We start from the raw sequence: 25,839 nt of genomic DNA, 5'->3' as shown, positions 1-25,839 counted from the left end.
AAAAACAACAGATAGAGACGTACTAGGAGAGCAAGACCAAACTAATATTTATGGAATACTTAATATCAACTGAAAGATGGATTTATTAAAAAGCAAATATGAAAGGCTCAAAATTTACTTACCAATTCAACATTAAAATGCTTTTTTTAAGAATTACAATATTTTATTTTATAATTAAAATTTTTAAAACACAAAAAATTGTTTTAATTTTTAAAAAAGGAATCTAAACAATACAAAGATAGCAAGCCAAGTAAAGAAAAAAAAATAATCCAAAAAGACACATTGGAATTGGAAGGGTACTCCTGCTCATTTTTGTTTTCAGTAGAAATTTAAGTGATCCACCACAAAAATAGCGAAACATTTCTTTTCCAAAAGTGAATGTATATTAGATCGCATGTTTGACTTTTTTGTGGAGTAAAAAATAAATGTGGTTTCACTAATAAGGAAATTTTACATTTTTGGAAAAGAAAATATGCATAATCTTTCTACTTTATTTTCACATGTTAATCAATTACATTGTTGGAAAACTCTAAAACATTTATATTCTTTTTCAACGCAAAATAGTCACCTAATTATAATTTTAGTTATATTTTAGTCATCTAAATATTAATTTTTATTTAATCATTCAAGTTTTTGATATTAAATATTTTAGTCATTCTGATTTTGAAAAATTATTTTCCTTTGCACCTAAGTTTTATTTAGAGTAACTTAAATTAATATTCATCCAACTATTAATATATATTTTTTACTACTCTAATATTAAAAGTTATAAAATGATCACTCAATTATTCAATTCTATTTTTTTTATATCATCAACTAACTAATAATGGTGCACTTGATCACACCATTGATGCAGGTGACCCTTATTGGCCTAGTATTGACACCTTTCTTTCGAACTTCAGCATCCTTGCTACTACCAGCCTCCCCACTCCGATTTCCCACACCATCTCAACCAACAAAAACCCTAAAAAGCTGCTATAATGCTAATAATAAACTTATCAAAAATCATCTCCACGTTGGTCAGAATAGCCCCCATGAAACACAAACTCAAACCAAAGAAAAAGGAGAGTTAGACACCTTCCACGCCCAAACATTGAAACGCTAGGGATAATTAACAACGTTGTCACGCATAATAGTAAATGAGAGTACATACACGTGCAAATCTCCAAGCAACACGGGACACATGTCTTCCATATGCCAATCCATAACATTCCAAACACGGTATACCAACACCTCAGAAAGCATGACACTCGACAATATCTCGAGCAAGACCACTGTATAACCTCCCTCTCGACCGTGGTGGACAATTCTTAAACCTCCACCCCTCGAAGACACTCCTTGGACAATCCCTCAAGGATAACCTCTCGAGCAAACTCCTTGTAGTCACTTCTAGACTTTACACTCATGTAGACCGCACTTCTGACACCAACTACTGTGTCTCATATGAAGTGATGACAAGGTCTCCAATTGTCACCCTGCCCAGACCTATGGAGGCAAACCATTGGCCAACTTGCCATTGACTCACCTATTGGAAGATGACACGTGACACCTTGAGATTATAACTAAAGGTATATAAACCCTTAGCTCCAACCACAGGAGGGATCTCTCTCTCCCTCCCTCCCTCCCTCATTCTCAATACTCAACTCAACCACCACCGTGACCCAAACACCCTCTGCTACGACTCTCCACCTTGACCAAAGCGAGGTGAGCCACTCAATACCACTGTCATCTCCGCCTCATCTAATCTCAGCATCAACAACAAATTTCATATTTTTTAATACTAACTAATTTGAATATCATTTAAATACATATTTTCTATTTTATGTTTAAATTATACATTTTATCTTCTCAAAAATACTTTTTGAAAACAATACTACATTGACTTTTCAAAAGCTTTTTTTCTACTGCATTTTTCAACCTCAATGATAAAAAGATCATGGTTAAAAGGAAAAGAATCAGAACATGAAAAGTTGACACGAATACCTTAAAAATCTATTTGATACTAATTATTATTCTTGGCAACTTCTAGTCATTTAGATTCTATCACTGATTGTAAACGGAAAGCCTTATAAAGAGATACATACAATCCATTCATCAGCGCCTTCAGAATTGATGAACAAGGACGTAAAGATTAGAATTTGATAACTTGTTTTGGTTGACTCCCATGTTTCCCAAGTGCCTTCTCCAATGCACTGTGAAATTTGTCAAATGGAACCAACTCCATCCTACAAACAAAGGGCGCAAAAATGGGTTGCATTCAAGACACAAGGTCTAGTTATGGTTTTAGTCCCTCCCTTATTCTGAAATTTGGGATTTAATTCCTCTTCTTTAATCTAGCATAATTTGGTCCTTAACTTTTATAATGTCATTAGTTGGTTCAAACTAAAAACACTGTTAGTTGCTGCCACTGAAGTTATAATGTGGAATTTTCTTAAACAACTTTAAACTTTTAGCTAACACGTAAATTGATTACTGATTTATGTGGCCGAATAACAATAAAGAAGAATTCCATATTAGTGCTTCAATGGTAGCAACTAACGGTGTGTTTATCAATTTGAATATACTAATAATATTATAAAAGTAGACAAACCGCTTATGCCAAATCAGAGGTATTAAATCCCAAATTTCAGCATAGCAGAGGGATTAAAACCATCATTAGACCATAAATGAATAACTAATGGTAAGTGAGATTGTGTATAAGAAGATCATACGTACTCGTATTTTAACTTCCTCTCTTGTGCCAGGCGTAGAAGGTAATCCACCATATCTCGGCACTCTTTCGCTTTATCAGCACTTAACCATTTCTGTAGCCAGAATCCTCTTAAAGAAAGATCCTGCAAACAGATAGGAGGATGTGCGTTCTTTCAGATTTGGGAAGCCACTTTTATTTATTCCAAGTGAAAATGTGCAGTACTTGGATTGATGATAACTAACAGCAGCACAACGCTAAGCAACAAAATATATAGAAGGGGTAATCCTTGATTACCTTGAAAATGAACGAGGAAGTTGATACGGTGACAGGCTTCTTGGACATTCCACCATATGTTACCATGGTTCCTCCCTGCCTGAAATTTGCATTCAAGGAAACTTAGATTCTTACTGCAAGAGAAATGTCCAATGTCATACTTTATGCAGCGAGGTTATCTGACCTTAAGAACTTGAGAACCAAAGAAGCGGCATGTCCACCGACGCAGTTCAATCCCAGGGCAGGTTCAGGTATATTTGACTACCATGACAGTAACAAATCAAATGGAAACAATGAGTGACTTTACTAACATGAAATCCGTATGACGAAGATCGAAGATCTCCCCACAATAACTATGCTATAATGATAGATAATACCAAAAGGCTCTTAACATTCTTCACTTCTAGTTGGCTCTCGGTAAACACTTCATCAGCCCCAAGAGCTTTTAACCTTTCTTTTACTTCATCCGATCCAGCCCTAAAGCAAGTAAAAGGACGGTAAATGAAGATGCACTGGAAAAAAATGCATGCATCAAGTTAAGGAACCCTAATAGATAAGAATGTCAATCAGTAAAATAGTTTAACTCAAAAATATTTGCAGTCAACGACAGCAACCTCCTAATTAACAATATATCCCAAACTGGTGACACCATCTAGGTTAAAAAAAAAGAAAGCAAGTGCAATGACAAGCACAGATACCTACAAGTCACAAGGAGCTAAGTACAGCACCTGTCCCGGATAATGTTAATGCTATGGATGCCACGATATCTTGCAAGCTGGATTACACATTGCCCCACAATGCTGGTAGCCCCATTTTGAACGATGGAATCTCCTGCCCATACCAGAATAATCAACAAGAGCATGTGATAGAGGCTTGAACATCATCAACAGCTGTACCTGCGCTTAAAGTAGTGAAGTCTTCGAGCATTCTTATAGCAGTCAAAGGATTAACAGTAACTGTTGCAGCATACTCAATTGGTGAATCTTTACTGATTTTATGCCATATGTCGTGGTCTTTGACAACATAAGTCTGCCATGTTCCTGCCAATAATTTTTAGTTGATCTTAGCATTAAGACGAATGAAAGATCAGTCTAAACGCTCATTATTCTAGTTCACTATTTCACTGCAAGAAATCATATCTTAATGGTTTTAAGACATCTAAATGAGAAAATTAAAAGAAACTTCAACAAATTTTGTTAGGTTGAAGATGAGATGTCGAAAATTTTTATATTTCAAAGGTTCCCTAGTCATTAATATGAAAAAGAATCTCAGCATCTTGCAAGTTTCAACTAATTATTTTACTACAATAGGTTCAATCACATCTCTGGCGTTAAATCTCTTACACTACTGAGTGCAATAAGACTAGCCATTCTTAAACTTTCCTACCCAATTTTCTTTTAACAGCAATCCATTTCACATTCCAACTTAAAGGTGATTTGAGATATAAATTTAGCACCTAAACTTGAAGATACATAACTAGAAAGATGTGTAGGATTATCGATATTTAAGCACTAGGCATTCGAAGTAAAACTACAATGGCAAAGCAAAAGGTGCAAAGAACAAACCAGAGGAGGGTGGAGATGGAATGACCAAATCGCCTGGGGAGAGACCCTTAACCGCAGAACCAACAGAATACACTTCTCCAACACCTTCATAGCCTCCAACTGCTGGCACCTGTGGCCTCACAGGATATACTCCTATACATTAAAAATAAACTTTTGTTTATTTACAAAATCCTTGAAACTCATTATTACTATTATTATTCAAAACTTATGTTTTTCGGGATCGACCATGATTTATGGATATGAGCATGTACCCGGTATAAGCATGGTTAAAATTTTTTTTCCCCAAAGTTCGTATCCCTATATCTATGAAGAGTCCGAGTAACATAGTATACAACTACCAAATTCTTCAACTAATCAAAGATCAAGACTTTTAAATCAAATGAAGTAAAACCCAACGGGGAAAAGAAAACCCAGACCTTCAATACGGTTAATATCAGAGGGGTTAATGGGAGCAGCCAACATTTTAACACAAACTTGATTCTCCTGCACTTCTACTGGGGGTAGCTCTATCATTCTATAAATACAAAAGTAAGCAATAAAAAAGAATAATAATAATAATAGTAACGAAATTTGGATATCGGGGACCTGGTGACGGAGTCGGGTGGACCGTGGTGCTCGTAGACGACTGCCTTGGATGGCGGAGACATGAATGTCGACAATGCCCTCACGGTTTGGACCTTGGGCAAACCCCCGAAACGACTCCGGTTTAGACCCCATAAACTGGCGGTATTCACTGCTTTTAGCGCTATTGATCTCGCCACTACCATTTCTAAGCTAATTTTGCCTGGAAATGTTTGTTTTTGTGTATATATGTAATATGTATATCATCCAGAAGAGTCCACGCAAAGACCAAGGTTCCAGGCAGTTGAAAATGGGCTATGATTTGGGCAACCCATCTCAAATTCAGAAGGATTTGACCTTCATCCTGCTCTTAATTGGGTTAGGCTCAGTTGAACATCAAAATTTTGGCTGAGCAAGGAAAATTCAAGTTAGATGATAACTACGGTTAATATATAGCTATATACTGGTAACTTTGGTAACTAAATTTGACAATGGTAAATAAATTTATAAAAATATATTTTTGCCACTTATCAAAATTTGAGGTTATCGCGTAACAGTATGCCATTGATTGTTAGTGTCACATGAATTTATTTCAACAATATTAGTTAATTACTTAAAATAAAAAAATTAAATTAAATTACCGTTTTCAAGTTTAAGTACGATTTAGATTAAAAAATAAATATCAAATCTCTTTTTAAATTTAAATACTTTCATACATATTAACCCTAATAATTAATTCAATAAGCTAATTCAACTTAAATTAATAGAAAAAGTATACAAATAGTTATCCAATTATAAAAAATGTTTATTTTAGGCACTAAAATAAAAAATTTACAATTTAAGCGATTACGTTATATAGTTCGATTATTTTGGTCACTTACATTAAAATTACAAATGACAAGTTGATGTATAATATTAGCACGCTCGACTTGACTTACATTATGATTTCAAATTTTGTCTAAATTCACTTATATTTTAATACCATTAAAGTTTATTTAGAGTCTTTCATAATAATTTTTTAAAAAGAATAAAATATATTATTTCATTTAACATTATATATACTATTAAAATTTTAAACGTATTCAATTTAAAAATTTCTAATACTTATAATAGTTTTTGTATGATTTAAATTACTCTTACTTGTTACTTACGGTGCCCCTTTGAATGGACGTTTACTTTCAGCATGATGCGTTTAATTTTTTTTTTGTCTCACGCTATAATATTGTTAGAATATATAATCTTATCATCAACATTATTTTTACACTAATCACAAGTAAGCTATAGTTCGGAGCTGCAAGATTTCCCGCCTAAAGTGGTTATAAACTATAACTAAACCAACTGGTAGTACCCCCCCCCCAAGTCTTGTATCTTCATCGGCCACTCCAAACAAGAACACTTGGAACCCATGGTAGAGAAAAAATCAATCTTGAAAGATGATGAGACCAGGTCGTCGTTCAATGGCAATACCAACGGGAAACGCCGAGGAAAAGAACAAAGGGGTTTCTCGCTTTCGAATGTTTCCTTTGCCGGAGAAGTTGGTTCACGCTATCCCTCTCATCCTCTTCCTCTGCTTCTTCATTCTTTGGTTGCTCTCTCGTCCAGGTAATTCTTTCATTTGCATCAACCCTTTGTTCCCTTTCTTGTTTTTGCATTGATCTTTATACCATTGTTTGTATCTCACAGAATTTAGTCCTTGTTTTAATTTTTTTTTCGTTGATGGCTAATACTTGACGTCTCTTTGTTGCTGTAAGTCTAGTCTCCTTTGTTTGGATCTAAAGAAAATTTTACAACAAGGAAAGAAAATTCATTAAATTGCTTTATATCGTATGATCTTTCTTCTTCTTCTTGCTGTATGATCAGTAAGTGCTGTTGATTTGTTTGAACTGAAATTAAACATTTTAGATAGCATCAAGAGAAAAATGCTTTAATCCATGTTGATGATGATGTTGAGTTTCTGCAATTTTTTCCCCCTTTGATGGCTAATACTTGAGGTTTTTGCTTTTTATCTTATATAATTTCATCTTTGTTTTACTTTTTTTTTTTAATAACTCAGAATAAAAGAAAAATGGTCTTATGCTTCAAATGATCACCCTTCTTTTTGGTTACTTGTGTTTGCTTATGGGTTTTCTTCCTACATTTATAATTGGTTTAATAGTAGTTTCAGTCCCTTTATTATGTCAGAATTTGAGATTGAATCCTCTATTTTAATTTAGAATAATTTGATCCTATGCTTTTATAATGTTAGTTTCAAATCGATAATACCATTAAAGTGATGATATAAATGTTCTTAAAATTTGGATAAATTAATAAAAATATAAAAGTGGAGGAATCAAATTGTGTTAGATTAAAATGATTAAAACTATATAACCAAAATTCCAATATTTATTATAATAAACTTATTAAAGATATCTATTTTTTGGGGGGTTTGAAAGCAGTGAATGTGGAGATGAAGGATGGCAAAATTGTTGCTATACATCATGTGGATATGCCATTGCCTCTCACTGATGTACCCATCATGCCATCAGTTCCACAGATTCTCACAGGGAATGAAACTGAAGCCATTGAAACAATCATTGCTTCTGAATGAGAAACAAACAGCTTATGAGACTGTACCTTTGCTGTCATTAAATGCATGTTTCAATAAAAAAATTATTACACCATTGAGATATAAGGAGTAGCTTTGACTCCCTCGTCTTTTAACACTACTTTAAATATTGGTAAAATTTCTATTAATATCTCCAAAACTTGTGTTTAGTATTTAGATGACATGAGTTCACATCTTATCATGTTATTTTCCTCTAACACATTTAAGTAGGGAAAAAGGATTAACATTAAAAACAAAAGTGACAAAAAGAGGAAAATTTGGTCTCTTTAGATCCGAACAATTCTCAGTCCAAGCCTGATTTCTATAACCATGCATTTCAACCCGAAACACATGGGGAACAACATAAACACAAAACACAACATCATTCACCAAACATCGTCATCATCCACAACAAACAAATGCAACAAAAAATCAATTATAGAAGACATAACAATAAACATTGTAAGAACAAATGATCACCACCCAGCAACGCACGGCGCCACAAAGTAGCTTTAGACGTTCAATCATTTATTTGTTCATCACCATGATTTTGCTTTACATCCTATACCCTAATCTCTTGTTGACCGACAATGACCGTAACAAAGGCTACCCCACCACCACCAATCTCTCCACCAAAGTCGAACCATCGTTGAACCATTCCTCCGTTACCGAATTATCTACGACGAAGACGGTTGTCGAGAAGGAGCCATTAGAGAACACGAGGCCGGCACCGGCAGTAGAGATGATCGAGCAGCCCCCCGGGAACTACCACCGGTATGACACGCAGCTCAAGCACATCGCGTTCGGGATAGCGGCGTCGTCGAACCTATGGGAAACTCGAAAAGAGTACATCAAAGCATGGTGGAGGCCTCAAGAGACTAGGGGTGTAGTGTGGGTGGATAAGAATGTGAGGACAAGGAGGAATGAACCGTTGCCGGAGATTAGGGTCTCTCAAGACACTTCAAAGTTCAAGTACTTAAACCAGCAAGGATCCCGGTCGGCGTTGCGGATAACGAGGGTGGTCTCGGAGACACTTAAGCTAGGGATGAAGGACATAAGGTGGTTCGTGATGGGGGATGATGATACGGTCTTCATTGTCAACAATGTGGTGAGAGTGCTGTCTAAATATGACCATACACAGTTTTATTATATTGGGAGTGCATCAGAGAGCCATATTCAGAACATATTCTTTTCATATGCAATGGCATTTGGTGGGGGTGGGTTTGCAATAAGCTACCCATTGGCTAAAGAATTGTCAAAGATGCAAGATATGTGCATCCAAAGGTATCCAGCTTTATATGGCAGTGATGATAGGATTCAAGCTTGCATGGCCGAGCTTGGGGTGCCCCTCACTAGGGAACTTGGTTTCCATCAGGTAAAAAAAAATCACTCGTTTGATAAATATATGAATATTTCGAAGTTGAACTAGTTTGAAATTTGAAACATATTATTTGAAGGTGCAAGTTGTATTTACTTTGTTGTTGTACAGTACGATGTGTATGGAAATTTGTTAGGGCTCTTGGGAGCTCATCCAGTGACTCCATTGGTATCACTCCACCACCTAGATGTAGTGGAACCTATCTTTCCCGGGATGAAACGACCGAAAGCGATCTCGCACCTGCTCGAAGCCGCAAAGGAGGATTCGGCGAGCTTGATGCAACAATCGATATGCTACGATTCAACGCGGTACTGGTCGATCACGGTGTCTTGGGGCTACGTGGTTCAAATCTTGAGGGGAGTGATGTCCCCTAGAGAGCTTGAGATGCCTAGTAGAACTTTTCTCAATTGGTACAAGAGAGCTGATTACACTGCCTATGCATTCAACACTAGGCCTGTTGAAAGGCACCCTTGCCAAAACCCCTTCGTTTTCTACATGAGTAAGGTGAAGTATGATCGTCCTCGGAGGCAGACAATCGGAGTTTACTACCGTCATAAAAAGAAAAGTCGCTACTGCCGGTGGAGAATGGCCTCACCGGAGAGACTCGATTCCGTCGTAGTTCTAAAGAAGCGAGATGATCTTCGATGGAAAAAGGTACTACTATTTATTTTTCTTCATAGGTTACCTAAGAAGATGTCAAAAGAAAAAGGGTTAATTTCACAGAGCATCCACTATTTAGGGTTCAAATTTTAAATTAATTCTTGAACTTCAAAATTTTTTAATTGTGTCCTTAAAATATAATATCATATAATTAAGTTCTTCCATCTAGGTGCAGTAACGGTTTGGTTAGGATCGGATGGATTTTAAAATTGAACTGAATTTCATGAGTTTGGATAAATTTGATTCATCCGTTTTTAAAATTAAAATTTTAATTTTCTATAATTTTAAAGTTATTTTTACTAATTTATAATTTAGAATAATCATTTTTATATTATAAAATTTAAAAACATATAAATTTAATAAAAATAAAATTCATTTTTATCTAAACGAAATAGATTGAAGTAATAATTGAATCAAAACCGAACCGAATTGGAATCTAACTAAACACTACGATTTGGACCGATTTTTGGTTTTCTCAACTTTTTAAATCAGTCTAACCATTAGTTTATGCGTTAAATGCTATCTCAAATTTGACATAGAACATATTTAAAAACATATTAATTAAAATTTCCACAACTATGTACCTTGTCAATTCAGTAGGCACACAGGTATTTAAAAGAACAGCTTGGTTGATACGATATTGATATTCCGAGGACCCAATCAGAACGTTTGTTTGGGATCAATCTAGAATCTAAACCATAGTTTGAGGACTTACAGTGCAAATAAAAAAACTATGGATGCTATTTACTAGCATAAACCACAAAGTTTGTTGTTTTTGTGTTGCAGTCACCAAGGAGGGACTGTTGCAGAGTTCTTCCATCAGATAAAAACACAACAATGATTTTATCAGTGGGAAATTGCAGAGAAGGTGAAATCAGTGAATTGCAAACGACAAAGGAATTGTTCGTAGCTCAGATGTAACTCCATACAGGCTGAGAGAAAAGCAAAAAAAGAGGAGAAAGATAGACCCACAAAATATATAGCAATCATTGAAACGAGTCTACTCTCATACATGGATTCATGTTTTTCTCTCTTTCTTTTTTTCCTCTTTGATGATGTCTAATATGTGTAATTTTCAGTTCAAACAAATCAACAACACTTATATTTTTTTTTTCCTCATTATAGCTGTTTTATTTATTCATGAACAAATCAAATTAGACAAAAGAATTAAATTGGCAAGGCCCTTTTTTTAAAGTAAAGGAGTTAAAAGAAATTTTCCCATCCTTCATTTTCACATTCACTGCTTTCGAACCCCCAAAAGAAAGTAAGTTGATAATAAATATTGGAACTTTCTTCATTTGATGTAATTTTGCTTTTTCTTCTCTCTTGACGTTGCTTCTTCTTCCACCCCTTCCATCTTCCTCCATCCTCAAGCCCATGATCAGCATTGCTGTGGTCACCATGGGCCCTACTATTATTTTTTGCTTTTATTACGTTTCTATGTGCTTGTGGTTTGTTTTTAAGTATGGATCTTGGCTGCATCTCTGCATTTCCATGGTTTGGCTTGATGGGCTCCTCCTAATGCTCCGAGTTCGCAAAAACAGTTTTACGGTGTATGTTTCCACCTAAAGGCTTTCGTGGTTGGAGTGTTTTTGGTCTCGAACATCGCCAAGTGGTCTCATACGGTTGCAATGTCTATCCTGACCGAAGTTGGAGGTGAAGACGAGGACTAGGCCTCCTTTGGTTTGGCGAGTAACGCCGGTGTAGTGCAGTTGGGGTAAAATAAAGCAGTTGGCGATGTTCAGCACAATAAAGCAGAAAATATTAACTGACTGCTTTGGGGTAAAAAAAAATGTGACTGAAACGTACCTCAAATTCGGAGGTCTTTGGAACGTACTGACCACCAAATTTTTGACCGGAGGTTACAGCTCCGGTAAGAAAAAAACAGTTCGGTAAAATTGGGTTTTTACATTTTAGTCCTTTATTTTATTTTTGTTTTTCATAAAACTTTTAGTTTAATTTTTCAGAAAAACTTAGTTAATGTATTAATTAAGAAATGAATTTTTAATAAATTATTTTTTACATAATAAATATATAAAATTTATTTTCTTATAACTTTTAAAAAATTCTATATAATAATTAAACACATTTTTTTATCATGAAATTAGTATTATATAATAAAATAAATATTACATGAATAATATTAAAATTCATTAGTAAAATAATTATTTAATATATAATTTTAATAAAATTTATTTATTTATTAATTGTATAAATACCAAATGAATTAAAAATTTTATTATATGCATATATTTTAATTTAAATAATTATTATTTTATCTAATAAATAATTTAAATTGATTATATAATTAATTAAAATATTTATAATAATATATCGAAAGATAATTTTTTTAATTTAATAAAAGTAAAATAATTAAAAAAATTTCTATTATATATCATTTCTAATCTAATGTTTTTAATAATCATTTTCTATTTTCACCTCACCACTATAGTTGCGTTTGAATCTAAATACACACTCCACCGTTGTTTCTAATCTCACTGCTATAATATCCAATCACATCGTTGTAGTAACTAATTCACTGCGACCGTTGTTTTTAACCTCGCTGGAGATAAAAACACCGTCCATTCAAACTACAGGCCTTTAAACTGACTGGAGCTTTTACCTCCAGTCCAGCACAGTAAAGCAAAAAAAAAAACATTAACAGACAAAAATATCCGTACTTTTATTTATTATTTTTCTTTTTTATCCTTAAAAGTTAAATTAATTTCTGTCCCAACCTCATAATATCATTTTATCTAATAAATAATTTAAATTGATTATATAATTAATTAAAATATTTATGATGACATATATAGGAAGATACATTTAATATTTTATTAAATGAATTTATAAATTCACATGTTTTTAATAACTTCGTAAAAGTAAAATAAAATAATTTTTTATTATATATCATTATTAATCTAATGTCCTTAACAATAATTTTTTATTCTCACATTATCGTTACGGTTGAGTTTGAATTCAAACACACATCCCACTGCTGTTTCTAATCTTATTGCTACAGTATTCAATCTTATAACAACAATAATTAATCTCATTATCACTGTTATTTTTAACTTCACTAGAGATAAATGTAGTGTATACCCAAACTAAACCTAAGAAATTACTACTTGTGGTGTTGTTTTTTTTTTTCTTTCTTTTTTTGTTGTTTGGAACAAAGTCTATTTTGTTTTCTGTTGGCCTCTTGTGACCCTTTGTGTTGGGTCGGTTGAGATTTCTGTCCATAGGCGGGTTGTGCCTATTCTAGCTTTGTTGGATGTGGCTGTCCTTTACAACACTTGCTTTCAAGCTTGGTTGGACTAAAATTGAAAATTCTTGTTTTAATTTAGAAAATTTTAATCTAACTCTTAAATTTTTTTAAAAAAATTCACTAAATTTTGGTCCCAAGATCCACCACTATTTGGAATTATAAAAGTAAATGACCAAACTGTGTCAAATTAAAATAGAGTGATTACATCTCGAATTTTAACATCGTAAAGGTACTTAAATCAGAATTAGGCCATTTTTCTTTTATTCAGAGTCATTAAAAGGTAAAACAACAAAGAAATTCTCCATGATACAAGCAATAACCTCAAGGATTACGCATCAAAGGGGAAAAAATTGCAGAAACTCAACATGATCATCGGCATGGATTGTAGCATTTTTCACTTGATGCTGTCTAAACTGTTTAATTTCAGTTCAAACAAATCAACAACATTTATATTTTCCTCACTATCTATTTCACTTATTGATCATTCAGCAAAAGGGGAAAATAAACCAATGATCATAACAAGCCCTTCAAATCTTCCTTTAAAAACTGTTTTTTTTTTTTTTTTTAATTTCTCAATTAGAAGCTATGGTTCTTTCAATGGCTTCAGTTCCCATCTTTGTGAGATTATGTGGGACTACCGAGGCAATTGATGATGATGTATTATAAGATGCCATTATGCCATCACGCATGCCTACTGGAAGTGAACAGGGGCTGGGTCGAGTTCAGACCGAGTCATAACAAAATTTTAAGCCCCTTTGGAGCTCTGAACCCGGCTTAAAAAATTGGCCTAAAATTTTGTCCAAAGCCTGATCCGGATAAGAAGCTAAAACCTGAGCTCAGCTCGGCCCGCCCGTATTAATTTTTTATATAAAAATAAATTCAAAAAGTTTTATACATCAAATACACTAAAAATATTAAAATAAATGTTTTTCAATAAAGTGAAAATAAATTAAAAAAGTCTTTATACTTAAATAACACTAAGATAGGTGCAACTAGAGGTGCTCATGGGCTGGGCTGGGCCGGGTTTAGAAAAATTTTAGCCCACTTCCTAGGCCCAGGCCCGGCCCGACCCGAAATATGGGCCTGAGATTTTGTCCAGGCCCGACCTAGGATAAAAATACGAAGCCCGAGCCCGGCCCGACCCAACCCTTTTTTTTTTGACTTACTTACTTAAAACTAATTGTTATTAAAATTATATCAAATATCAAATTACATTTTTTTTTGTATATAATGAACAAAAAATAAAATAAGATTACTTATTTGAAGAACAAAGTGCATACCTTTCATGTTATCTATAAAATTTATGTTAGAATTGATGTAGTATTACACTCTAAGTTTTGATTCTTAATAAATAATGAACCTGTTGTCCACCATTTACTATTGTTTTTTTAACAACTTTATAGAAAATAAACAAGCCTTTAATATCGAACCTCAACCCAACTTAATGAATGGAGACCTTTCCCATAATAGTCTTGACCCAAATCAATGGAAACCTTAACTATGCTAGCCTTGTGATACAAGATCAAACTTGTCACATGTCTTTAAGTAATACTAAAAAAACACGCAAAATTCAAATGAAAAGTCGCTAAGGTTGATTGTTTCGAAGGAAAGGGTGTGAGATAGTGATAGTAACCTGCCTGGGCCTGCTGTTTTTTCTGCCTCACTAAATAGCTTATTTCTGTAGTAAAACAAAGCAAACACACACAAAAAAAAAAAAGGAGATTAAATGAAGAAACTAAGCTTGTGATCTCAACCCTACAAATTACATGCTCTATAAAACATAAATCAATTCTCAACCCTACAAATTACATGCTCTATAAAACATAAACACAAATAAATGTTGTGTGGGTCTAAATCTGTTATTGGAGCATTTATTACATTCAACTTGGAAGTCAAGGTCAAGAGAAACTGGTGTTTTTTCTCATACTTGACAAAATCAAACTGTATTATTATTTTTTGTCATGTCATCAGTCCAATCTTTTAAGCTTTAAACAACATAGAAGAAGGTCATAATCATAATTTGACCTAAAACAATTTTTGTTTAATATAATAATTTGGTATTTGATTTAATAAAAAGATTGTTTTTAATTAAAATTGATTCAAATAATTATGTTTTTTTATCCAAACCAAAACTTAATTCAATGACAATGAAATATACTATTTTTTTTTGAATAACAAACTAACCATTCAGTTTCTTCTTATTTCAAACAAAGTTGAATTTTGGATTCACCCCAATCTTCTGGATGATAAGTTTTCACTTTTTACACATGTATAGAGATTCCATAAACCCTAAATCCAATTCTATTGATTTTCTTCCTTTTTCGGTTTTAATAAAAGAACAAATTTGCAACAAAAGAAAGATCATCATTCAAGAAAAGAAAATCACATTAATCCGCAAAAGAACTAAAAAAAAAACAGAACAATCATGATTTTCTTCCTTCACTTGCTGATCGTTCACGAGTTGAACTCGCTCTCTTGCCACGCCTTTCACTCACTCGCTTTAGTCGGGCTCAATCACTCTTTTTGTTGCAAAGAATAATATGTAATAAACACAATCAAAATCCCCCCCGATATGTAAACTCAATCAAAATCCCCCCCGAAGATTCAGTGTCTCAAAATCAAAATTAGAAAACCGTTAACAGCAAAAATAAAAATCACAATCAAAATCAAAAAGCAAAAAGCAAAAAACTACTTCAAATTGGGTTAACAGAAAATAGGGTTAACAACAAACTCACCTTTGAAATTCAAAGGTAGAAGACGTTGAAGGCTAGAAGCACCGTTAGAGCGGAGGTAGAGTCGTGGACCGGACACCGGAGGTGGAATGGTGGATCGGTGGAGGTGGGTTTTCGATTTGGGGGGAAAAAAGGGAGGAGGGAAAGGGGTTAGGGATTTATCAGATACACGGGGTCGGGGAAATGGGAAATGGGAAATGGGAAGGGGAAATGGGAAATGTAAAATAATGTAATAATAAATTTTAAAAAAAAAAATATTAATTATATCCAGGCCGGGCCCGGGCTAAACGGGCCTCTTTTTTGTCCAAGCCCATATTTCGGGCCTATATTTTTACCCGAACCCTCCCACATTTCGGGCGGGCCGTCGGGCCGGGCCGGGCCGCCCAACCCATGAGCACCTCTAGGTGCAACTTAACAAGCAAATGCCTCTAAAATAGTAACAAAATTAACAATAAAACAAGAGTTATACATTTTTCAAACAATAACAATAAAATGGTAGCAATATAATAGTTAAATGACAGCAAAACAATGGCAAAACAGTGAAAAAATAGCAACAAATTCTTCTTTTACAAATTTGAACTGGGTCGAACTAGAAAAACTTACTTGAAACCCGATCTATTTTCTAAACAAATCTTATTTTTTTACTTAAACCATTTCATTTTTTGAGGGAGGATTTTGAGCAACTTCATTTTCTGTATTTCATGGCATGATTTCATAAGCTATATATTTCATTACTTATATCAAAACCAAATAAAAACATTTCTTGAATATTCTAAGGCGTAACTTTATAACCCAGAAACATAAAAGCTCAAGTAAACCAAAAGAAAGAAAGATCATATATATGAAGATAATTTAATGAATTTTCTTTGCTTCTTCTACCTCTTTTCTTTAGATCCAAACAAAGACCATTCATATATATAATTGAATCGAGATTAAAGTTTAATGTGTATATATAAGCCACAATAAAAATTTTATACGTATAATTATACCAAATTAATTTTAAATATCAAATTGCACATTTGAAATAAATTTGATGTATCCCTTTATTTACCGATAAAAGTATCTTGATCTTTTAAATATGTTTTAAAGACAAAAATTTTAAAATTTATTGGACCCTAAATACTAAAAATCAAGTAAAATTTTGAAATTTAGAGCGGGGTTGGATGAGCGGTACGTTTACTTATTATTAATGTAAAATAGTGGTGGTGGTTAGATAAAATACTGTAACAAAACTGTAATATGAAAAAAAAAGTAAATTAAACACGCTGCCCTTAGAGATTGTTATAAATATGTGCATTGTTAAAGGAATAATAATTGTGATCCAACATAGTTGGATTTCATTTCAATGAAAGGACCCTGAAGTTTAAAAGTTGATGTGTTGAAATAGAACATGGGCACGTGAATAATAAATGTATATATTTATATATTCAAATTATTCCATTTATTTCATTCCACACGAAAGTTTGATAGCTAAATTATTTTAAAGAATGTCGTAAGAGTTACAGAGATGGTAGAATTAATTAAATTAGATAACAATAAAATTAAGGGTCCGTTTGTTTGGTGTAAAACGTTTTCCGGAAAACATTTTCCGAAATTTCCGGTGTTTGTTTTGTGTAAAATGAATTCCCATAGGAAAACATTTTACAAACACGGGTAAAATCAAAAGCAAATTTTAGAAATTGTCTTACCGATTTCTAATCCGTAAGACATTTTCCCTCTTCTCTTCTAAGTAGTGGTTCTCCCTCTTCCTCTGACTCCTCATCTCCGTTCGTTGGCCTCACCGCACCATCTTTGCATCGTCATCTCTGTCGGTCGACCGTCGGCCTTGCCTCTGTATTCTAAAGAAACCCTAAAACATTAGGGTCCACAGTCAAGAAAAATTCATCTCTGATCTCCTCGAGGTATCTGCATATTTCTCTAATGTCTCATCTCTAATCGATTACTCTTATGTTTTCCTTCCTTTTCTCTCTAATTTTTGTTTCATGTAATACAGAATTTTTTTTAAATAATAAAAAAGAAAAATCAAAGCCCTTCGTTTTTCAACTTTGTCTTACCCGATCAATTTGAGCTACAGTTTTGTGTTATGATGTGGATATTGAGTGTTGGGTTTAAATGATTTCTTGATCTTAGCTTGGACTCACACTAACTTTAGACTCAACTGTTAGTATTTTCTGGTTTACTGGTTTCAGGTAAAGCATGGTTGTCTAGTAAACAAGAATTATGATGCTTATAGGTATATTTAACTTGTGCATCAGTGACTGTAACTTCTACAGATTTCTTGCCTTCACCTTGACTGAGTAGCTACAATGGAATCTAAAAATCAGTAAAGGTATTGTGCTCCCAGGATTCTGGTTTGCTAGTAGTCCTTTTTTATCCATTAACTCCAAAATTCTAGTGATATGTTCTTGATTTTCCACAAAGTTAGCATATTTCTGGTTGTTAGATTCCTTAAGTGTGTCCAGTTGAATCTAGAATGGGTATTGAGTCTAGTTCATACGCCATTTCTTTGTATTTCTTGTGCTTTTCCACTTCTATGGTGAATCTTGACTAGCTCTAAAACCAAATTTTACTTAATCAAGAATTGAGAAGAGAGGCCGAGAAGAAAAAGGAATTTGAGTCTGTTTGGTCATAATCTCTTAATACGAAACTATACATATATAATATCTAACAATAATTCCTTGCTAATAGTTGCACGATTTACGATTTTGCTTGATGAGCTTGCCTGCACAATTTTGCCACAGGTATTTGACTTTGTTGAGTTGGCATTTGTTGCAAGGTTAATAGTGTGCTTGAAATTGTCCTTCAATGCTATGTTTATACATTAGGATCGCTAGTTTTTCTATGTACGTCCTCTGTCCTAGCAATAGAATTGCTCTTCCTTCTTAGAGAGTTAAGAGCGGTGACTTACATGTGATGAAGGACAAGATCATGCTAGTTCTATTGGAAGTGTCAATAAAAGTTTGGATATCTGCTTGGCATTTTGTACAAGGATATGTTGGTCATTTCTTTTACTTCAATACTTTAACATTTGATCCTGCATTTTCTCATATTAAGGGGATAATGATGTGGAATTTATCATGCTTATTGAAGGATTATATTTTGGACATGTTTCATTAGTTTCATATTATGTTTTATTGGGTTCAATTGTAAATTTCAAAGATCGAGGAAACTTTTGTCATTTTTGATTGAGTGAAATTTGAGTTTCAACTGTTGTTTCAGTAGAAAATTTTCAAATTTTTTTATGCCCTTTTGTTTTCCTTGGATAACTAAGAAATCACCCAAATAAATGTTCTGAATAAGATGTTTTGTAATGTCATGGAACTACTACTAGGATTATGTTGAACTTGAACATGTAGCAAAACTGGAAACTTCTTACATAGGTCGGCTTCTAGCAGTACTTTGTGATAAACCATTTGCAGAGTCTCATTGTATTTTATTACATACATCTGAATAAGATGTTTTGTAATGTCATGGAACTACTACAAAAATGTCTTGGTTCTTCTTGAGCAAGTATAAAATTTTAATTGTTCTTTTATGCTTGTAATCAGGTACTTGAATTTGCAATTACTTTTGTGATAAAATCATCAATGTTCCATCGTGTAAAATGAATTTGCAATTCTATCCATTTGGTTTTTTAATTTGTGATACTAGGAGTGATTTTTTTTTAAATTTGTAGAGAGTTAAGGCATTGCATATTCGGGACATGGATGTTGTAGTTGAGCCCGGAATTGGATGGATGGAACTTAATGAATACTTGGAGCCTTATGGTTTATTTTTCCCTCTTGATCCAGGTCAGTTTGTTAGAGTTATCCTTGCAACCTATCATTTTCTTAATGAAAAATAACTTATTGCAACATTCAGCTACACTCCTTGATGAAAGGACCATATATATATATATATATATATATATATATATATATATTATTATATATTATTTACTGGCTTGAGTGTAACATTATCATCTTAAACCATGTTGACCTGCAGGGCCTGGTGCAACAATAGGAGGCATGTGCTTAACACGCTGCTCTGGATCTTTAGCCATGATGTAGTTGCTACTCTACTACTGTCTTTCTTTGCATTCCCTAGTTGCCCCCTTAGTCTGTTGAAAACTACATCCAAATCTCTCTTCTGAGGTTTGTAGAATTTTCATTTCAGCAATTTTGTACCAAACAAGTGTATTCAGATATGAAATGATGGATGTTTTTTCTCCTGGAAAATGTATATCTCTGTTTAAACTTCTGAAAGAATGCATAGGTGTTGATTCCTCCCTGAAAACATTTTATGCGATTAGGGCACTTATATCTTCAATGCCTATATAGTCCATGTTTTAGTCCCTTTTGATAAATAATAAACATTAAAAACATTTAAATGCCTCACATACTGAGGAGTCAGCTTGTGCCATTAGTGACCTTTTTCAGCAGAACAGTAGTTATTTTCAGGAAAATATATGTAAAAATAACTTTTCCGGAAAATATTTTCAGGAAACCTGCCAAACAGCAGAAAATATTTTACACAGATTCATCCAAACACTAGAAAATATTTTCTATAAATCATTTTACAGAAAAGTAAAACATTTTCCAGAAATCATTTTACGGAAAATATTTTACTGGCAAACAAACGGACCCTAAGTATTTAAATTATTTTAAATAATTTTTTATTCAGTTAGATATTTTGTACCGATTGAATATTTCTTTAATTTTAAGAAAATCGATCTAACTGAATATTTAATTTCTGGTTTAATTGATGAATTTTGAAAACCATAATATTTATTAAAAAGAAACAAATTAACCACTTAGATACATGTATTTATTATATGCAATGTATTTCAAAAGTGTGTTTATTGCATTGTATGGTATTCTTAACTTAAGCCTAGATTAATTTATTTAAAAAATTAATTTAGAGTGATCTATATGCTAACTATTAAATAATTTATTAGAAATATAACACAGTTAATTAGAAATGTCATGAAATCCTCTACTCTTGGGGGATGTCTTCAATGATGAAGAAGATGTATTAGGGTGTATGTGCGACTTGTTTAGATCATGGGTTGAGAAAAAAAAAAAGAAACAACCTTTTTAGTATCAACAACTCGTACCAGTGAATAGAATAGGATTTGTCCGTTTACGATTTAAAAAAGATAGATCTGCCATATCCTTCTATTGTGTATGAAACTTATGGTTTCCAGTGGTGCAAATCCATCTTGGTATTTAAGATGAGAAAAAATTTCCCATTGGTAGTAAATATCCATTGGGGGCTTGCTCGTTCTTTATACATAAACCCTTGTGAGGCTTTTGCAAAGTTTCGGTAGTTTTTCACTTCCAAGATAAATTCTCCTATTTCGACATCATTAAGTAATTGTAAGATATTCTACTTCTACTGTTTTGTGAAGTGTAATTATGTATTTAAAAATAAATATTAAATTCTAACTGAAAGCCATTGTGATTAATTACCCGCATAATTCCTTCAATTTTTAACTCCTTTATAAGAATTAAAGATTGTAATTAAGGTGCTTTATTTACACTCAATTTAGTGAAACTCGCTAATTATAATGATTATTTGAACATACTTTACATGTATAATTACAAACAACTAAACTTAATTCAATTACTAAAATTCATTTATTAAGGCCTCGTTTGGTTGGGTTGATACTGCGTATTGTATTATTTAATACGTCAATATTACGTAACTTACAAATAATCATGTGTTTGGTTTGGTAGATATGTAAATTAATACATCATATTTTTTATACGCGAATTGAGTGATATTTATCACTAATGTAGAAATAGTATTTATTTAACATAGGTGTTTTGTAAGAATTATATCCAAAATCTCTTAGATTATACAAAATTCTAACTTATACGAATATCCGCAAAGCATGATAAATTTTAGTAACTGAGAAATTTGGATGTGAGCTTTGAATAAATAATAGAAATCCTACAACTTCTCTTCTCTACCTAATCCAATTCAAGGTAAGGTGTTTGAAACCCATTATTTATGAAATAAATTATTTTTGAAAAAATCCATTTGTATTTTTTTTAATTCCATGGTTGACGTTAGTTTTTGTAGATAAACTATATGTTCACGTTACTTTGCTTGCACTGATAGCTTTATGATTATGATATTTTTTTGGGTTTTGTTCATTTTGTCAAAGAGTTTATCTTTCTTTGTTGTGTATGGTTTTTTTTTTTTTTTTAAATCTTATAATTTTATCCGAGTCTCAATATAAAAATTTGGGCTTTGTTATTCTTTGCGTGGATGATACTTAGAGGTGCTCATGGGTCAAGTCGAGTTTAACCAAAATTTTAGGCCTGTTTGTTAGGTCCAGGTTCAACTCGGCCTGAAAAATGGGTCTAAATTTTTTCTCAAGATCGGCCCAGATAAAAATGTTAAAATCTAAACTCGACCCGGCCCATATTAATTTTTATATACTTTTTAAAATATATATATATAATACATAAAAAATACTAAAAACATTAAAATAAATGTTTCTCGAAAATAAATTTTAAAAAAACATGTATACTTAAATAATACTTAAGATAGTGCAACCTAACAAGCAAATGCCTCTAAAATAGCAACAAAATTAACAATAAAACAAAGTTATACAATAACAACAAAATAATTAAATGGTAACAAAAGATTGAAAAAACAACAAGAAAATAGCAAAAAAAGAGAGTAAAAAACCACTAAAAAAATATTTTTTTCCAAACTCATTTTTTAAGCCTATATTTTTACCCAAACCCTCTCACTGTTTAGGCGGGCCATCGGCCCGGCCATGAGCAGTTGTAATGATGCTCCATATACTTAAAATAATGACAATTTTATAGATCCAAACTCACTTGATTCATTGGAAGATGAAGAGTTTAGTGTGGTTTGCGAGTAATTTTCTATAAGAACCAAGATTGAAAGCTTAATGGTTAAATATTCATTTAGTCCTCTAGTTGTTCATTTTTCTAAATAGAAGTCAGCTCATATAAGAATTTGGGGTATAAATTAAAAAAAAACAAAATATGTCATGATTTTTATTTGAGAAAATTATAAAAAGTTTTTTTTCCAAATGGATGCATTTTGTAATTTTATTGCTTAAAAAATACTAAATTGAAAAGAAAAGTATAACTATGAATGCTGAATGAAATTTTAACCCAAAACTTTATTTGTTTCAAACTAACTCGGCTTGAACCTATGATATAATATTAACCACATAAACATAAATTTGAGGTGTTGCCTAAGAATTTGGAGGTTCACCCTCGTAATTTGTCTTTAAAAGAAAAATATCTTTCTTGCCAAGTCCTAGTAGGGATTTCAACTTAGATTGAACCATTGCCTTATGTAAAACTGCTCGTAATCTTAATTTTTAGGTTTTGGTTAGGATTATTTCACTCTTTTAATGAAAAAAAAAAAAACTCAACCCATTTGTTAACAAATTATGTGCTTTCGATTATAATTATATTATATTTTGGGTTAGTTTAGCAATACTTTTGAAAAGTTTGGTTTAAGATTTGACTATTTAGCATTGCAATCAAATAATGCTTTTGAGAAATAAAATGTCTATTTTAGATATGTTATTATCAAGTAACAAATATACATTTAAATAATATTTAAATTAGTTAATATTATTATATTTTAGTAAGAATATAAAAAATTTATTATAACTTGTTAATATTTTAATATATGAAATATAAAATTTAAATCTTTTTCAAAGAATAAATATTAATTATTTATAAAATTTAATTAGAATATATAAACTATATTTTAAATTTTAAATATAACCATTAAATATTTATAATTAGATGTTAACACATTTGTATTGTTTTTTTAAAAAAATTAATTAATAATTTTAACACATTTGTAATTAAACACCAAGAAAAAAAAAGGGAAAGTACTATATTATTGGAGGGGTGAAAAAGCAATTAAGCACCAAAAGTGCTTTTGGAGAGGAAAAGCTAAAAAAATTAGCTTCTCCAAAAATTTCAATAAAAAACAACTTGTTTAACACAATTTTTCTTCCAAAAGTACTTTTGGAGCCAAAAGTGTTTTTTTTAAACATTACTGAACATGCCCTTAGTCATAATCCACAGGTTTTTTAAGCGTCTTCAACTAATATCGTAGTTGAGCCTGCCATTTGATAAATTTGTTTTGATTGATGTCTAAAATTATTAAGATTCTTTGTTGGATGCTATTGAGTTTGCCATGATTAAAAGATTGCACTAGGATTAGGACTATTAATTTTAACTATTGCTATTTGTGACTTTATTAGATAAATGGTTTTATTTTTTTATATTATATTGTTGGGTATAACTTGTATTATGATATTAAAAATATCTTTGTATATCATTGAACAATTATAGATATTTTGTAAAAAAAATGACTTGTTTCAATATTAATATTCGAAGAAGTACGAGTGGATGTTTTAACTTGAATAGGTCTAGGGATCGAAGGAGGATATTGAGTTTAGTAAGTCAACGGATTAAGATGATGACACTAGTAAATTAGTGTTTTGTTCACCTAATTATGGAGAAAAGTTTAATTTCTTATAGGCTTAAAATGACATCATATACTTTGGAATTTTTTGCATCATGAGATAGGATTAGATCTTTAGTCCATGGTGATGAACAAACCTGTATTGAGGTATTAAGAATGTCTAAAGCTGCCCTTTTTAAGTTGTGCAAATTACTAAAAAAAAAAAGAGAGTTGAGGTACACATAACACTTTTTAATTGACGAGCAAGTTGGAATTTTCCTTTTCATACTTGCTCATCATATTAAGAATAGAACTTGTAGTGATACATTTTAAAGGTCAGGTGAAACAGTGAGTAGGTATTTCAATAAAGTCCTTATTAGTGTTATTAAAGTCCAACATTTTCTACTTGGAAAGACTGAACCTATTCGTAGTGATTCAACCAATGACAAGTGGAAATGATTCAAGGTAATTAACTGAAAATAATATTATTAATTTGGTACACATTTTACTAATATTAGTTAAGTTAATTTAAGAAACCTTTGTGATTATGTGTTATTAGAATTGTATTGGGGCAATAGATGGAACCCGCATCAAAGTACGAGTGCCACTTGAGGAGAAACCTAGATATCGTACAATAAAAAATGAGGTAGTGTAACAACCCGTTTTACAGTGATTTTGCGGCCCCATTTTTGACGAGCAAGTTTGTAAATATTATTTATTTAATATTTACAAGGTTAGTATAAAGTTTAATTCAAGTTTGGTCCCTTAATTTTGTCAATCATATAGGTAATTAAGGTACAATGACTAAATTGTAACATTGGTAAAATTTAACCGTTATGGATTTTTAATTATTTTAAGGACCAATTAAGCAATTGGACCATTTAGTATTGTTTGTTAGTGGAGGAGGGTGTATAATTCCACTAATTTTTTGTTAATTAAGCTTAGTATTAGTTAATTAAGGTTTAGTTTAATTAATTAAGGCTTATTAATTTTTAAACTAAGTATAAAAGGAAAAATTAAAAGAAAATGAAAATCATTTTCTCATTATCTTCTTCTCCACCGTTTAGAAAGGAAGGAAATAGGGCTTCATAACATTCAAACTTTCGACCAACATTTTGGTGAATATACAAGTCCTTTTATTATAATTTTTATGTTTTTGAGGTCCCGTGAGTTTGATTTAGCTAGCCCGTGTACCAATTTTCAAAAATGTTAAAATTTTCAAAAGTTTTCATTGTTGAATACTTGATTAAATTGGTGTTATTTTGCTTGATTCTGAGCTTAGAAATGAAAAAAGAGAGAGACTAGTTTGTAAAGTTTAATTGCTAGTTTTTGAATATAGGGACTAAAGTGTAAACATTTCAAAATTTGTATGAAATTTCTATAATTATGGATAGCATAGAACCTTAAAAGGATTTAATTTAGATCGATTTCAAAATTGAGGCTCAAGTTTGAAAGTTATGGTAATTTTGATTTTAAGGACTAAATTGAATAAAATGCAAAACTATAGGGAGTATTCAAAAGTGAAATTGAAATTTTATATGCATTTAATAGGATTATATAAGGTAATTTGAATTGATAAATTGAAATGAACTATCGTATAAATCGATATTTGAACCAATCGGAGGATAATCGAGGAAAATGTAAAATTTTAGATTAATCCTCGACGTTT

At 32.0% G+C, this 25,839-nt stretch overlaps 2 protein-coding genes and 1 long non-coding RNA gene across 3 annotated transcripts; 2 read left to right on the top strand and 1 right to left on the bottom strand.

Annotated features, from left to right (window-relative positions):
• Nucleotides 1–1,970: 1,970 nt before the first annotated feature.
• LOC105788920 (enoyl-[acyl-carrier-protein] reductase, mitochondrial) lies at nt 1,971–5,490 on the bottom strand. Its single transcript, XM_012616005.2, has 10 exons — nt 5,116–5,490; nt 4,947–5,044; nt 4,531–4,662; nt 3,862–4,005; nt 3,694–3,796; nt 3,343–3,442; nt 3,150–3,226; nt 2,987–3,065; nt 2,716–2,834; nt 1,971–2,225 (listed from the first exon to the last, which is right to left on the bottom strand). The coding sequence occupies exons 1-10, from the start codon at nt 5,295–5,297 to the stop codon at nt 2,132–2,134; spliced, it is 1,128 nt and encodes a 375-aa protein (XP_012471459.1). The 5' UTR covers nt 5,298–5,490; the 3' UTR covers nt 1,971–2,131.
• Nucleotides 5,491–7,992: 2,502 nt separating this feature from the next.
• Nucleotides 7,993–10,832, top strand: LOC105788919 (uncharacterized). Its single transcript, XM_012616003.2, has 3 exons — nt 7,993–9,050; nt 9,165–9,707; nt 10,500–10,832. The coding sequence occupies exons 1-3, from the start codon at nt 8,148–8,150 to the stop codon at nt 10,632–10,634; spliced, it is 1,581 nt and encodes a 526-aa protein (XP_012471457.1). The 5' UTR covers nt 7,993–8,147; the 3' UTR covers nt 10,635–10,832.
• Nucleotides 10,833–17,302: 6,470 nt separating this feature from the next.
• Nucleotides 17,303–19,822, top strand: LOC105788918 (uncharacterized). Its single transcript, XR_001132193.2, has 3 exons — nt 17,303–17,614; nt 19,390–19,504; nt 19,698–19,822. It is a non-coding gene; the product is annotated as an uncharacterized LOC105788918 (long non-coding RNA).
• Nucleotides 19,823–25,839: the final 6,017 nt, after the last annotated feature.

This window comes from Gossypium raimondii, chromosome 2 (assembly GCF_025698545.1).
Source record: "Gossypium raimondii isolate GPD5lz chromosome 2, ASM2569854v1, whole genome shotgun sequence".
NCBI lineage: Eukaryota > Viridiplantae > Streptophyta > Magnoliopsida > Malvales > Malvaceae > Gossypium > Gossypium raimondii.
Note: the sequence above shows the minus strand (reverse complement) of the source record. Positions and strands in the feature narration are given on the sequence as shown.

Excerpts from the sequence above, each read along its gene's own strand:
- LOC105788919 (XM_012616003.2), top strand. The coding sequence starts at position 8,148 with ATGATCACCACCCAGCAACGCACGGCGCCACAAAGTAGCTTTAGACGT. Across the intron at positions 9,051-9,164 it reads GGGAACTTGGTTTCCATCAG|TACGATGTGTATGGAAATTT; the intron begins GTAAAAAAAAAT and ends GTTGTTGTACAG. Across the intron at positions 9,708-10,499 it reads ATGATCTTCGATGGAAAAAG|TCACCAAGGAGGGACTGTTG; the intron begins GTACTACTATTT and ends TTTGTGTTGCAG.
- LOC105788920 (XM_012616005.2), bottom strand. The coding sequence starts at position 5,297 with ATGGTAGTGGCGAGATCAATAGCGCTAAAAGCAGTGAATACCGCCAGT. Across the intron at positions 3,066-3,149 it reads TTGGTTCTCAAGTTCTTAAG|GCAGGGAGGAACCATGGTAA; the intron begins GTCAGATAACCT and ends TGCAAATTTCAG. Across the intron at positions 2,835-2,986 it reads CTTCCTCGTTCATTTTCAAG|GATCTTTCTTTAAGAGGATT; the intron begins GTAATCAAGGAT and ends ATCTGTTTGCAG.